This window comes from Pangasianodon hypophthalmus, chromosome 2, assembly GCF_027358585.1.
Source record: "Pangasianodon hypophthalmus isolate fPanHyp1 chromosome 2, fPanHyp1.pri, whole genome shotgun sequence".
Lineage (NCBI taxonomy): Eukaryota > Metazoa > Chordata > Actinopteri > Siluriformes > Pangasiidae > Pangasianodon > Pangasianodon hypophthalmus.
Genome location: NC_069711.1, coordinates 7404403 through 7419846, shown reverse-complemented (window position 1 = coordinate 7419846; position 15444 = coordinate 7404403). Strand labels below are relative to the sequence as shown.

General features: G+C 39.1%; 1 protein-coding gene across 2 annotated transcripts in view; it reads right to left on the bottom strand.

Annotated features, from left to right (window-relative positions):
- The window catches only part of cntn3b (contactin 3b), a 71398-nt gene extending 58068 nt beyond the window's left edge, over nucleotides 1–13330 (bottom strand). The window contains exons 1-2 of one of the 2 annotated variants that reach the window (XM_053232018.1): nucleotides 13172–13330; nucleotides 2516–2653 (exon numbers count right to left, since the gene is read on the bottom strand). In XM_053232018.1, coding sequence (XP_053087993.1) covers nucleotides 2516–2570 — 55 coding nt within the window. In that variant the 5' untranslated portion in view covers nucleotides 2571–2653; nucleotides 13172–13330. The other variant, XM_034300432.2, reaches the window with a different exon arrangement.
- Between the last annotated feature and the right edge of the window lie 2114 nt (nucleotides 13331–15444).

The window sequence follows — 15444 nt, the reverse complement described above, 5'->3', positions numbered from 1 at the left end:
AAATTGAAAATTTATGGAAGGTTTTGAAATTTTGAGTTCGTCAGCGGGACCCTCATAACCTAGGTGAAATGAAGATGATTTGCCAAGAGAAATGGGCCAAAATTTAAACCAGAGTGCTGCAAATAGCTATTTACTTCTTACTGTAGATGTCACCAAGTTGTAACTGCCAACAACAGCTTTGCAACAAAGTTCTAATTTTGGTAATTTGTGGTCATTTGTGTCTAAGTAATTTTTTTCCCCCATTAATTTTGTTTTCTGAACATATTTTTTATGCTTATGAACAAACACCTTTTTATTCATACTCACGCATATAAAGTCCAAAGACATTATCTGAATTACATGCACTGGAAGCATATTAAATAACAAAAACAAAAGTGTCTGAATACTTAGTTCTTCTCACTGTAGAGAAAATCTTTAGTGTATATTGTTTCAGTTTTCAAAAGAAATGACTTAACCTTCTACTAAAATTTGGGAAGAATCATTGTGCAAAGCAATGAAATAACAAGGGCAAGAGCTGTTGTTAAAGAAACAGCTTTGTGTAATACCAGATATGTCAGAAGAGTATTGAACTAATTGGAAGCAAACAATTTAAAAAAACCTGCAAAACCTTTGCCTATTTAATTAGCTAAATTATGGCTCTTTAATTAAGCATTAACTACACGGGTCACTGGACAAATGACCTTCCCTAAAGTGATTTATCCATACTGATTTATTTTTCACATGTGTTTGTCTCAGTCCTGCAGTGTCCTTGGCCAGGAATGCATGGCCACATTAAGACCTGTTTTGTAAATCAATTTATACCTTTATTTAAACACATTTGCGTTCCTGCCTCTTTATCTACGTCTACTCAGAGACACATTGGGAGTCATCAAAAAGTACTTCTGCGTCACTATAGTGAATGTTTTCCAGGCTGTGTGAGTGAAGTGATATATTACAGATAAATGAACACCTTTACAATTCAATTCAATAGTGGACTTGTGTAAGGAGAAGTAAACTAAAATTATTCATTATCTTTAGCAAATACTTTATACTGGTCAGGGTTGGGACACTGGGTGGGAGATGGGAATACATCCTGGAAGGGACTTCAGTCCATACCATGTACACACTCATTTACACACTCATTTACACCTAGGGGCAATTTAGCATAGCCAATCCACCGAACTGAGGAATTCGAAGGAAATTCACGCAGACAAAGCGAAAAGCAGGCAAAACTAGACAATAACTTGAAGTCAGGATGGAAATGCCGAGCTGTGAGACGAAACAAATTCTTCCATTACAGTACCATGTTGCCCAGCTAAAATTATTGCTCCAAATGAAATAATAATAAAAAAAACTAGTAGTAAGTTGAAATTCCTTCAATTAAGAGTTTTTCTGTGTGCTATAAATTTAAAGTCTGTATGTGTTGCTTATGTCAAATAGCGCTGCAAAGATCATCTTCAGCAGAGTTCAGAGGTATGACATGCGCTGACGGGATTTTGTTTCTGAAATCTCTTCTTTCATCAGACTTGTCAAGCCTCATCTGTGAGTCATGTCTGCCTCTGCACTACCTGGCTGAAGTGATTTAATTTTCTGACACTTTCTTCTTCTTTTTTTTTTCCCCCTACTAAAGTGAACAGGTATTGTTTGAAGGGCTCTGCACTTGGTTACCATAAAAGCTTAATTCAATTCACATTAAATTTGACCTTTGCTTTAAAGCACTGAGCTCAGCTGCGAAAAAAAATAAATAAATAAATAAATAAAAGAGAGAAAATGAAATTCACGGGGAGACCCAGGAGAGCAGAGGGTAGTACAGAGATAGTGCTTTCTGGGGAGATATGGACACAGTTCCATCCAAAGGCTCCAGATAATCAGCTCCGACAAGCCCATAACCATTGATAGGACTCAAAACCCAGTGAAAACCTGCAAGCCTGAATGTAAAAGGCCTCAGAATAACTGTCTGAAGGGCAACGCTTAAAATAAAGCATTTTGCTTTGTTATTTAAACACAATGGATCATTCAGAAAGCTTTCCATCTTGCACGAGCGTTAACTGCTCTAGCCTAGGTAGCAAGCATGAATGTGTTTTGGGTATGTGGCTTTGGGGTGAGTTTCAAAACAGTTTCTGATTCCTTAGATGAAAAACAGTGCTACACCTTTCCGGCATAATTCTCAGATAAGTCAGTAAAACTCCATACAAACACGGAAAGTCATGATAACTGGTGTCAGCCACCCCATTTCATTCAGAACGCTCCTGAGAGCATTATCATACGCAAAAGGCACATATACCTGCAGAGAAGATTTTCTGAAACCATATTCCGCTGTGGAGGTAAATTGAGTCATGGCACTACTACATCTTAATCCCATTCAGTGTATCTTCAAACACAACCTAAATCCACAGGTTTAGATTATATTTCAGTTTTCTCCTACAATTACAGTAAAGAGACTTACGTGACACAACGTGTACACTGAATCTCAAAAGAAAATGGAAAACGAGAAGAAATGGAGGTTTGGAATAAAATGATGCATGAGACATTTTACCTGCAAGGCAGCCAGTGATTGATAGCAGCACTAGCCATTTCCATAGTAACGTCATCTTCAGTTGCCAAGGGCAAATATGACTCTCATCCAATTGCTTGTGAATGGAATCGTTTTTCCTCTTAAATCAAGACGTATAATCTGTGGGAAAAGTAATTACAGAAATAATGAAAATGAGACATTTTGGGCAAAATGTGACAGGCTTTTTTTTTTTTTTTTGGGTTACAGACACATTAATGATTACACTTTTGTTGAAGTGATCACCTTCAATCTAGAGATAAATGTGTTTAAGCAGTTTAAGCAAAAAAAATGGTGCTAAAATATCAACAAGCCTCTCTTTGCACTGAATAAGAGCTTGAAATATTTAAAAAGGTTTTGCGAGTGTCCAATCTGGTTCAAAAGCGTGAACTCAGAAAGTGATAAGTGTAATTATGGCATTTTTATTTTGAACCACTGATAAGTGTCCTTTAAAATGTTCCAGTGAAAGCATTTAACCTTTGGTTCTTTGAAAACATAGCCTGTACAGTTCATCCCTATTTAATCTATGTGCAGCTTGTTAAGCTGAAAAAAAAAAAAAAAAAAAAAAAAAAAAGAATACACATAAAGCTTGTCTCATTGCTCTAATAACTCACTGGCCCCAAAAACTATTTTCCCTCACCTATATATAGGAACTGTCAGCCTCTATACTGAGACGTTTCCACTGTCTCTCAGAGATATATACATAAATATATGCTAATTATAGTACCCTTTTCACCCTTTCTATTTTTTTCCCAGAGAGCTTCCAGGAAGCCTGCTGAAGTATGTTAGGCATTTTGAAAGACTGGAAGCATGCCAAGCCTGAGATTGAGCCGGAATCTCAAATCCTGCCTTACGGAAGACAGCTGCTAAAGATGCTCTGAAAAAGCTCTCAATACTAAACACATTATTATGGCCACCATGCCCTAGATTGCCAAATGTTGTATGGTAGCGTCATGTTTAAAGCAACTTCAGCATTGGAATTTCGGTGGCCTGTAAGTTCAAAACACACCAACAAAGCGAAAACGCAATAGCAAATGAGTAAACACAACATCAAAACTGAAAAACAAATCAGAAAACACATCAATATTAACTATATAACTATATTATTAACACCAATATTAACCAATCTGAGAGCTGAAAGACAAAAAGAAATATGAGCCTAAAGAATCTATTGATGCTTTTATTTGTGCTTATTTTTATCAAGGGCATTCATATGAAATTATATTAGATATGCTGTTAACATCATTAATATGCAACTCGGTCTCACAGAAAGAAAAAAAAACTCATGCAAACTATCTGCAGCACCTTCTTTACATTTGGGCACAAGTTTATTTTCGCAAAGCAACATATCAAACTTTCACTCAAATGCTACGTATGAGATGTATTCTATCCAAGCTAACCTCTACTACCCAGCTATTTCAATAAAAACAATATGTAATAAATCATTTGACCACTTTTTATTTTTATTTATTTATTTATTTTTTTTACATATTGTGTATTGCCCACTTCTTGCATATATTTTGTGCTTTTCATGGCACATGATTAGACTTTCCAAGCTATTGAAACTTCTCCTCTTCTCTGCAAATGCAAATGGGCTTGCAAGTCATGTGGTAAGAATTTACAGGGTAAAAACTATCCACGTTTTGAACACACCTGTGTTACCATGCCGCATTACCACATGACTTGCAAGCCCATATGTGTTTGCAAAAAAAGAGGAGAGGCTTCATAGTGGTGGTGAGTAGTTCGGTTGAAATATGTTGGTACTGAATGTCTGATACAGAGCATTCGACTGAAAGTTTGATACTGTATGCCTGTGCCAGAATGTTGATATTCAAGGGTTATGCAAATAAGTTGCATGGGAATGATTTTTCGGTGAGACTGGGTTGTTAATATGAGTATGCACACACTCAAAACCTGAATAAGGAAAGACAGGATATTCATACGACAGACTTAATCTTCACTACAATAACATACATATCTTTGTAATAAATCATTTTTGCTAGGCGAACTAGAAAACAGACTTTTTCACTGTGATAGTCATACCATGCCGTGTCCGATCAGCAACGACCATGTGATGTTCAACAAGGACATTTCCATTTTATATTCATGGTGACTTGTTTCTGAACATGTTGCTGTGTTGTATTTTTTCTGCGGGGTTTTCTGATTGCATTTTTGGTTCGTTAATGTGTTTTGCACTTATGTGCTACTGTACATTCTTCTCTAGGCTCACTAAAATGATTACAGCTTAAGAAAAGATCAGGATGCATCACTGGATTTTGGATGAGGAGCGATAATGGCACCAGCAATTGATATAATAAAAACATTATACCTTTGGAATCTTAGGAATGCATGACAGATAGTTTACAGCGTAAAGACTGACTAGCAAGGACACACAATCTCATTTCTGGACCAGAAAGCTCTTTAGAGTTGAAAACATTGCCACTGCTTGCCAGTAATGACCAACGTTCTAGTGCTCCAATCTGGAGAAAACATTAAACCTTTTCATGCCAGCCAGGCTTTCAGACAAGCACACCTTTACTTGACATGAGATGAATAGTTCCATCGCGTTTAAAAATGTCACCTCTTAGGTTCATAACTACATGTGCATACAGTCTGTTCTTTGGCTCTGATTCAAACAAAGGCCTCTCTTGTCTTCAACTAGCTGTGCCTCCTAACCTCATGAATAAAGATGTAGAGCAGGCATGATCTGCTGTCAGTGGATAGGTTGGCATACACTTTGCAGACCTTTTGAGCTCCTGATGTAATTGTCTCTGGGAGGATTTGGCTGGTGTCTTATGGTTTGGAGACATATTTTTCCACTGGATTTACTCTCATACTGGATTACTTTCACCACAGAGAAGGGACAAGAGAATTAGCAGAATCTTTCAATTGCTGTTGCTAGCTACATCTATATTCATCCTAATAATCCAACGATCCACCTAGCAGGTCGATCCAAATAAAAAAAAAAAGTTTATGTACGCAGCTCAATTGGAGTAAAAAACCAATTTAGGGCAATCCAAAAGAAATTTAGATGCAATCAACGAGTTGGGTAATCATTTTATGACTCTCTTAAACAGAGGAATAATAGGAGAGTAAACTTTTGTGTCTAATTACATTCGCTATCAAAATCCGGTTGTGTTTCTTGTGCCTATGCATTCGGGTCATTATTTGCGCCTGGTGCAATAAAACGATCCTGTAAGAAAATCTTTAGAAAATCTAATGTTACAGATTTGACTATATTTACTTTGATAAGTCATAACTTTAAAAATACTGACAGGTGAAGTGAATAACACTGATTATCTCGTTACAATGGCACCGGTCAAAGGGGTGGGATATAGCAAGTGAACAGTCAGTTCTTGAAGTTGATGTGTTGGAAGCAGGAAAAATGGGCAAACGTAAGGATCTGAGCAACTTTGACAAAGGCCAAATTGTGATGACTAGATGACTGGATTAGAGTATCTCCAAAACGGCAGGTCTTATGGGGTGTTCCTTGTTCCCAGTCCACCACCGAAAGCGCCTACAATGGGCATGTGAGCATCAGAACTGGACCATAGAGCAATGGAAGAAGGTGGTCTGGTCTGATGAATCACGTTTTCTTGTGGACTCCCAGGTGCCTGTGTGGTGCTTACCTGGGGAAGAGGTGGCACCAGGATGCACTATGAGAAGAAGGCAAGCCAGCGGAGGCAGTGTGATGCTCTGGACAATGTTCTGCTGGGAAACCTTGGGTCCTGGCATTCCTGTTGGATGTTGCTTTGACACCTAACACTTACCTAAGCATTGCTGTAGATGAAGTACACCCTTCATGGCAATGGTATTCCCTAATGGCAGTTGACTCTTTCAGCAGGATAATGCTCCCTTCCACACTGCAGTAACTGTTCAGGAATGGTTTGAGGAACATGAGAAAGAGTTCAAGGGGCCTCCAAATTTCCCAGATCTCAATCTGATCGAGCATCTGTGGGATGTGCTGGACAAACAAGTCCGATCCATGGAGGCCCCACCTCGCAACATACAGGACTTAAAGGATCTGCTGCTAATGTCTTGATGCCAGATACCACAGCACACCTTCAGAGGTCTTGTGGAGCCCATGCCTCAACGAGTCAGAGCTGTTTTTGCGGCACAAGGGGGACCTACACAATATGAGGCAGGTGGTTTTAATGTTGTGGCTGATCGGTATAAAAGAATTGTGAGTTTGGACGGGCATCGGGGGCATCAGAGGGGTGTCTCTGTTCTGGCGCGCATCAAACTAATATTTTGAGGCAGACGCAGGATTCAAACTGACCTTAATAAAGTTGGCTCAGCGTTTAACATCTGCCAGACATTCAGTAAGGATGCACTTCCCAAATGCAGTCATTCCAAAATAATGGCTTTTAATATTGGCAATACAAAAGTGGATAATATGTGCATTTTGTATTATTTTTAACAACTAGAGCATCCATTTTCTGCAATCTTGGGAGAATATGAAATGTTTTTTTTCATATGTGAATTTTACTGTGGTCACAAACACACTCTCAAGGTCTGTTTAATAATCTGACTTAGATGATGTTTTTGCTGAGAAGCAAATAATTTAAAACTCATTATAGAACAAAAAGCAAAACAAGCTAACTGGACTCTTCTTGTTGTTATGGACACGTTCCACTGTTATTGCAACTTTGATGATAAACCACATTCCGTAATTTGATTACATAAAACATGCATATAGACTGAAATTGTCTACAGATTGTCCATTGTAGGATAAAAATAAACCTTTCATTCAGAAACTGCAATCGGAAAGAATTCATTCCGATTTGAGACAGTCTTGTTAAAATAGCCAGGGATGTTGGTATGAACTTTACAGATTAGTAATTTAGTAGCATATGGTGAGTCCCTGTGATTTTGTTAAGGATAGCAGGTTCTGACAGTTTGAACTGCAGACAGGTTTGCTCATCCTGATTGGTTCATACATTTTTTTTTTTCAGAACAATGGCAACCCATGACACTTTTTCTTCCATCTTTTCTCCATCTATTCTAGTTAGGATTCTCCAGCAGTAATGCGGGCCACTTTGGGTTAAGTAATTTACCTGCTAGAGTTTAGGGGGTCCTTGTCAATTAAAAATTCAATAATAGAAATATTTCTTAACTGTGATGAACGTTTTAGCCCTAATTCCAAGAGTGCATTTTTAAACATGGATAGACTTGATAATGACCTGTCAGGAAGGCAAACTAGAGAGTCCCATTCTGAATGTTTATGAGTAAAAAGTCACAAACTGTGGACTGTCATGCACTGTAATTACAACCAATCTCTCATATGTCTTCATATGAACAGTGTGCTATTATTGGACTGTGAGAAGCAGAATGATAGGCTCAACATTGCACTTCCAAACATAATGAGGCGGTCTGGCTTCACCTCTGTATTAGTGCTATGCAATGAACCCTGAACACTTATGTAATGAAGAAAAAATATGAAACAATCATTTGCCAATGCAGGAAATGCAACTGGACCTATCTAGATAAATACGGTATATACAATCATAATAAGTCGTGTGGATATCATACAAAAATGTAAAAAATATGCTTGTCATTTGATTCTGGTTAATTGAGCAGATGCTTCTGGATGAGTACTACTTGCTGGACAGACACAATGCCTATCTATAACTCTCACTCGAACCTACAGGCCTCAGGCAAAGATGAATTATACAAGAATCTAATCCGTATTGTGCAGTTTACAACTTCAATTTAATGCTATATGCTGAAATATATGACTTGTGCAGATTGGTCTGTGTAAATGCTCATACAGCACATGAATTAAAAAAAAAAACAAAAAAAAAAACTGCACATAAATTGCTTGGTATTTAATGGTTAGAACTGTACAAGAAAAGCCCATTACACAGTGTGTAGTGGAATTAATGTGCTCGGAATGGATTTTTGTGTTCTTGTCAGCCATGTTGTTTTGTGATGCAGCAAGGCAGCACTGAAATCGTTTAAGTAATTGCTCGTCTATCATGCTGTGCGTTGCCCATGGCATCTCCAGACCGGAGGGTACATCAAGCGAGAATAAGAAAACATAATCATAACTATGTAGCACATACATCACAGGAAAAAAAGATAACATAGAGTACTATAATATTACCAATTCCAGTCTATCAGTCAAAGGCGGTGTAGCTCAAGCACTGAAATGAGAATGTGGACTTTTTGTAATCTTTTAGTAAAACAGTGTTAATGAACCGCCTGTATTCTTTCATTTTCAGTAAGCGCTTTATCCTGGTCTGGGTCGCGGTCGATCTGAAGCTTATTCCGAACATCGAGTGCGAGGCAGGAATACATTCTGAACGGGATGCCATTCCATTGCAAGCCCCCCCACAAACACACACGGGCTTTTCATTCATTTTGCAATTGATATGCCTTAATGAAAGTATGAATCATGTGGCCTTAATCAAGTCTCAGTTATGGTGCACAATGCAAGCACACAAAATACAACATTATTCCACAATATGACAGCATTACCAAAAGGAAACCTGAGCACCGCTGGAGTTCATTTAATGGAGTTTCTTTCTCAATACTGCATTAAGTATAGCTGCACGCTCCGGTAATGGGCGTGTCATGAGAAAAACTGTGTCGGGAATCAGTAGAGAAAAATGTATTACTTAATCGTCTCATGTTGTGTTGTAATGGGAGTGTAAAATTTTTCAATTGTTTAATGCAGGCAAAATAGTAATTTGGACCCCCTGAAAGGTTAATCCGCTGGACTCGCTGACCCATAAATTTGACTATTTTTGTGTAAGGCGCATGGATTGGAAAGAATAAAACGCATGCACACATTTGCAAATGATCAAGTATATGAGCAGATATGCCTTAATGAAAATAAGAAACGTTTCCTTCATCAAATCTCAGTTAATGCCATGATACACACTCAGAATGTACAAAAGATTGGAAAAGACTTTCAGATGGTCAGCTGGCTTGTGAAATTATAAATGACTATTTATTTACACCCTTAACTGAGATAAAAGTCTAAAGCCGCAACAGATTGCATTGGCTTTGCCAAGAGCCTCAGATAAAATGGACAATCAATATGCACTCCGTTGTAAAACTATCTCTTCACACTCCACCCTAAAAAGCTTGAAAAAAGTAGTTTATGACAAGTGCTTTATATAAAAGGAAGTATGTAAGCAAAATGCATTCCTCATGTAATACATTCCCTTATCAGATTATATGTTTTTTTATAGCACCTAACAAAGGCTCAGGGAAAAAAACAGCAGAGTGGAAAGTGATCGAAATTCCAGGGGGCCTTTATTAGTGCAGATAAAATGTAAGGGTGAATCCCGAGGATAAGTGGCAGGGCCAGGGGAGTAAGTGCACTTAACGGAGAGGGGAGGCAGCGGCCAGTGAGCCGTTCCACAAACCCATCATCACTCTGCCCTATTTCCCCCAGTCCATCAAACAGGCCTCGTCCCTTAAGCTCCAGCCATCACCAAGGGAATTACAGAGAGAAAGCAAAAGAGAGACACACAGAGAGAGAGAGAGAGAAAGAGAGAGGGAGAGATAGATGGATGATTTCAGCTATAACTTGATGTATCTTGATTTTATCAATGAATTATACATATTAACTGTATACGATTTGGCCTTAGTTGTTAGTCTCATATGAAATATCAATAGTTCTTAGTAGCGGACCAAGAAACAGTGCAGGATCTTGAAACTAAATATTCAAGATATGGAACATTTACTTTCTTTGTTTTAAATATTTCAAAATTCTAAAACCTTCTGTTTATTTCCAATTTTAAATTAAAAAAATCCAGATTTTCAGTGTGGTCTCAGACTTTTGGTCCCCACTATATACAGAAATTTGAGATATATTAAAAAAAAAAAAGGCTCAAAGAAACAACCAGAGTAAAATGAGTGCTGAGAGAAAGTGAAATTGTTAATCTAGATTACTTAATTAATCTAGATTAATAAATCATAAAATCCCTTAATCAAACATTTTATTAAGTGTATAAATATAGCTCTCATATAGCTCTCATGTTCACCCTCCTATAGCAGCAGAGATGAGATACCGAGGCTTTAACAGTCTCAGAAGATGAGAGTTCAGCACTGTTCTGGCATGTTTAAACAGAATTCTGCATACTGCTCTTCCCCAATGTTCTCACCTCTAATTTGGCTGTGCTTGTTAGCTACAAAATGAGATAAGCCAAGCATTCCAGATGCACCTATAAATAAACATGAATACGAGGAAACCGGTCCCTTCTGAAAATTGCATGATGGGAGATGAGATGTGTATAGAACTCAACATTTTAACCCCATCTATCCATGCTGTTTATCTCTATCTGTCTTTATCTCTCTATCACTCCGATGTCTCTTTTCACTCATTTTCGCAGCGCGTCCAATTTTTGATCCTCTCTCTCTCCCTCTTTGTCCTCCTTCAATTTCTATATCCCTATCTCACTCACCTTGTTTCTCCTCCCTTTTTCGAAACCCTCTCCTTCTCTCTTTCTTCCTCTATTTCTCTTACTTTCTCGGTTGTTTGTTTCTCTGCCTCCCTCTATCTCTCTGTCAGGTGAGTTCACACACATCAAGAGAGCGACGGCAATATCGATTTCTCTGCGTGAAGATTTAAAGCAGATCAAACAAACCAAGGGTCAAGGCCATCTTCAAGAAGGGTCAAAAACCACACAGGTCAGCAACCGTAACTCAACCGCAAACAAAACGTGTTGTATGTAATATGAGGGGTATCACACAAAGGTGCAACATGGCATTTTCACAATAAATGATAGATATCACAATATTTATGTTTGCTAGATTGCTAGAAAAACAGTAGCACCACATAGTAGTAAACCTACAAAAACTACGCCTTTAGTGATATCGATATTTAATGTCTAAAAACGCGGAAATGAAAATGAAATATTTCTAGCAAATTTTGCTTTTATTCATTTCACATCAGCTTTTCATTACTGCATGAAACAATGGGTTTGGTTGGCGTCATAAAAATACCAATGATATCAATAATATTTCAGAAAAAGTGTCTTGTGAGATAATTTAATAATACCAGTACTGCCAAATATGACCAAAATTACATTTTAAACTAGGTTGCATAAAGTTTTTTTTCCCTTTCCTTTTTTTTATTGCTTTCTTGATTCCTTCCTCCCTTCCACACTTTCCTCTTTACCTCCTCTGTCTCTCCATATATCTCCTGAGGCTATTCTCTTTTTCTCCTCCATCAGTTCCACTGATCCTAGCAAGTGCTCCGAGGGATCATTACAGCCCAGGTATGATAGTCCAACTGATCAGTCAGATCCATACAGGATCCAAAGACTCAATGATGACAAGAATACTCATATCCTATTGGTTTGTGTGTATCTAAGTGACCTGAGCTGAGAGAGTGCTCACGTGTGCACAATGGGCTGTATCTGGAGTTCAACACCCAGATGACCACACTGAACCTACGCGCAGCATCAGCATCCTGCTCCCACAGCATTGTTTAACTCACGCTTTCATGCATTCACGACGATGGTATAACGTTACAAGAAATAAGCTAGATAAAATCAGAACATATGAGACACAAGGCTTTAGTTTTGAAGTAACATCTCAATACTGAATTCACTCTTTTGAGGCGGAATTGAAAGCTACAGTGTTGAATGAACGCTGACATGTGTGTCCATGTGTGTCCAGCAGTGTAGGTGTTCCTTCAGCCCGGACCATGTTGTGCGAATGAGAAACACCGTTCCTTGTACTTTTCTAAAGGATGCTGGAAACACACTGATTAGCACTAAAGGTGGACAGGAACTTTAACAGGGTATTCATCAGTCCAGAATGACACAAATCCCAACTGATTGAGCACTACTTCAGCTCCTGTATGGCATGGATTGCGTGTATTAGTAGCTATATTAATCAGGTTTGTTGACAGGACAGTCCTGATTACTCGGATGTGATGGAATTAAGGATGGCTGATAAAGCAGCCTACATGCAGTGCATGACTGACCAGATGGTGCGCGTGCATGCATACATGCATGCATGCATTAGGCTATCCCGATATTAAAGAATGAACAAGGCAAACCAAGTTTAATACGTACCAGCTAAAACGTGTGGGGCTTTTTTTTTTTCCTCTTCATCAATTTCAGAGAATGCGTTAGTGCTTGGTATTCCGCTGCACGCATGGGACGGAACCCGCTTGGAGAGCGCTTTGGAACATAATTCCTCTCAGCTCGTGCTTTCAGCTGGAAATTAGGCTTTTGGATACAAGCTATGAAGCCTGCACGCACGCAGGCACGCGCACACACGCACACACACGCGCACGCGCGCACACACACACACGCACACGCGCGCGCACACGCACACGCACGCACCTTGGTAAAAGCTCGAAAAACGCAATTAATTCCGTGTCACGGAGACGATGCTGTCTCGTGCTCTGTCCTCCGCAATGAGTCCACCAACTGCGTGCTCCTCTCTCTCTCTCTCTCTCTCTCTCTCTCTCACACACTCTCTCTCTCTCTTTCTCTCTCTCTCTCTCTCTCTGCGCGCGCGCGTGTGAGAGGGGGTTAAAAGTGTGCAAGATGACGAGAAGAGGAGAAGGCACAGGATAAATGAAGAAGAAAGAATAACAGTATAGGGAAGAAAGACAGTTACTGTCACTGCTGTGCAAAAGAGCACCACACAATATGGAAGTCAGTAACCTACCTAATGGTCTCTGGAGGAAATAAAAGCTGTCAAAAATTCTAATCTGCACAAAAAAAGAAAAAAAAAAACAACCCAATACTGTATTTCTACGACTGCCCAAAGGTGCATAATAAAAAGAGACAAAGCATTAACCCGTAATACACCATCATGATCGCAATGAAAAGTGAGCAGCTGAGCACCACTGCCTTTCTTTTATAACTGAGTTTCTTGCTCAGTGCTGCATTAGGTCCAGCTGCACCTCCGGTAATGGGCGTGTCATGAGAATAAGCGTGTCGGGAAGCAGTAGTGAAAAAGATAGTCCTTAATATCGTCTTGTTGTGTTGTAATGGCTGTTGACAGCTTCATGTTCCATCAAATGTTTCTTTCTCTTGTGCTATTTTTGGTCCCCCAAATCACCCTTGGTCTCACGGGTCACAGCCTCATCCTCACCCTAGAACCTAAACCCCCTGACCAGATGATTACTGAAGATGAGTGAAACGTAGGCTTATAAGCTGCATGAAAAAAAGAAAGAAAAAAAAAGCAAAGAAAAAATTACTAGGACTTTGTCGGGTGCAATGCATGCAGTCCTCTCCGAGAGTCCATCCATGCATCCATTCTCTGTACCGCTTATCCTACACGGGGTTGTGGGGAGCCTGGAGCATCTCCCAGGGACTCGGGGCACAAGGTGAGGGCGGGGGGGGGACACCCCGGACAGGGTGCCTACCCATCGCAGGCCACAATCACACACACACACACACCCCAGACAATTTAGAGATGCCAATCAGCTTACAACGCATGTCTTTGGACTGGGGAAGGAAACAAGTGTACCCGGAGAAAACCCCCGAAGCACAGGGAGAACATGCAAGGCAGGGATCGAACCCCCAACCCCAGAGGTGCGTGACAACCACTAAGCCACCATGCCCGCTCTCTGAAAGTATTGGAATTCTTTCATTTTTCTTATACAGTGAAGACATCTGGACCTGCAACACAACAAAGGACTTCATTAGGGGAAAATAGTGGAAGGTTTTAGACTGACCAAGTCAATCACTAGACCTTAACCCAATTGAGCATTAACCCAGTTCGCCTCCTGAAGAGGAGACTGAAGGGAGAAACCCCCCAAATCAAACAACAACTGAATGAAGATGCAGTACAAGCCTGGAAAAGCAACACAAAAGAATAATAATAATAATACACCGCTTTGGTGATATCAGTGGGTCGCCAGCTTCATGCAGTTATAGCAAGCGAGGGATATGCAACCAAATATTAAGTGTTATTTACTTCCATTGACTTTAAGACTATCTGTCCCTATACTTTTGCTCACTTAAAAAATGGGTGGTCTGCTATTAAAGGTGCCATGTTCTAAGTTATTTAATATATTTCGATGTAAATGGCATGGAAATGAAAGCTGAAATTCTGATCTATTGTCTCATATTCATCTTTTCCTCTCAAATCCAAATGTCTTCAGTGTATAGAAAAAAAAACAAAAGAATTGGCCTTGGCATTCCAATCATTTCAGAGGGGACTGTATGTGACTTATTATGCGAGTTATTCATTCATTCATTCATTCATATTCGGTAACCACTTTATCCTGGTCAGAGTCAGGATGGAAAGCTAGGTGTGAGGAGAGAACACACTCTGAATGGGATTCCAGACCATCACAGGGCAACATGCACACATATTCACACGCTCTCTCACACCTAGGAGCAATTTAAAGTTGCCAATCCACCTACTGGAAAGTTTTTGGGATGGAGGGGGTAATTGGAGAACCCAGAGAAAACCCACACAGACACGGAAAGGATGTTCAGAGAAACCCCATATACACAGTAACCCGAGCTCAGGATCACTCAGCGACCCTTGGTTGATTACTGAACAACAATGAGGTGTAAAATCTGCAATGATTTGAAAGAAAAAATCCAAACACTTGTTTATATGGAACATATATGCAATTCAACATACATGGGCAACTTATATGTAATATATGTAAAACTGAAACAGTTAAAATTAGCAGTATTTGTTTTCCATATGCAGAGTTTTTCACGTAGGTTACTGTGTTCACACAATTTAAGAAATGATGTGAGAAACTATTTATTTAACATATAACATAATTCCGTGGCAGTCTGAGAAAACCCAGTGGATGACATTGTCACCGAATTTTGGATTTTTTTTTCTTTTCTTTTCTTTTTTTCTTCTCAACTTTAAGAAAACATATCTATATTTTACCAAAATTACATGGAAATTATTTTAGTTAAGTTCTAACCTTGCCTTGGCTTTCTGCCTGCAAAATATCTTGTTTA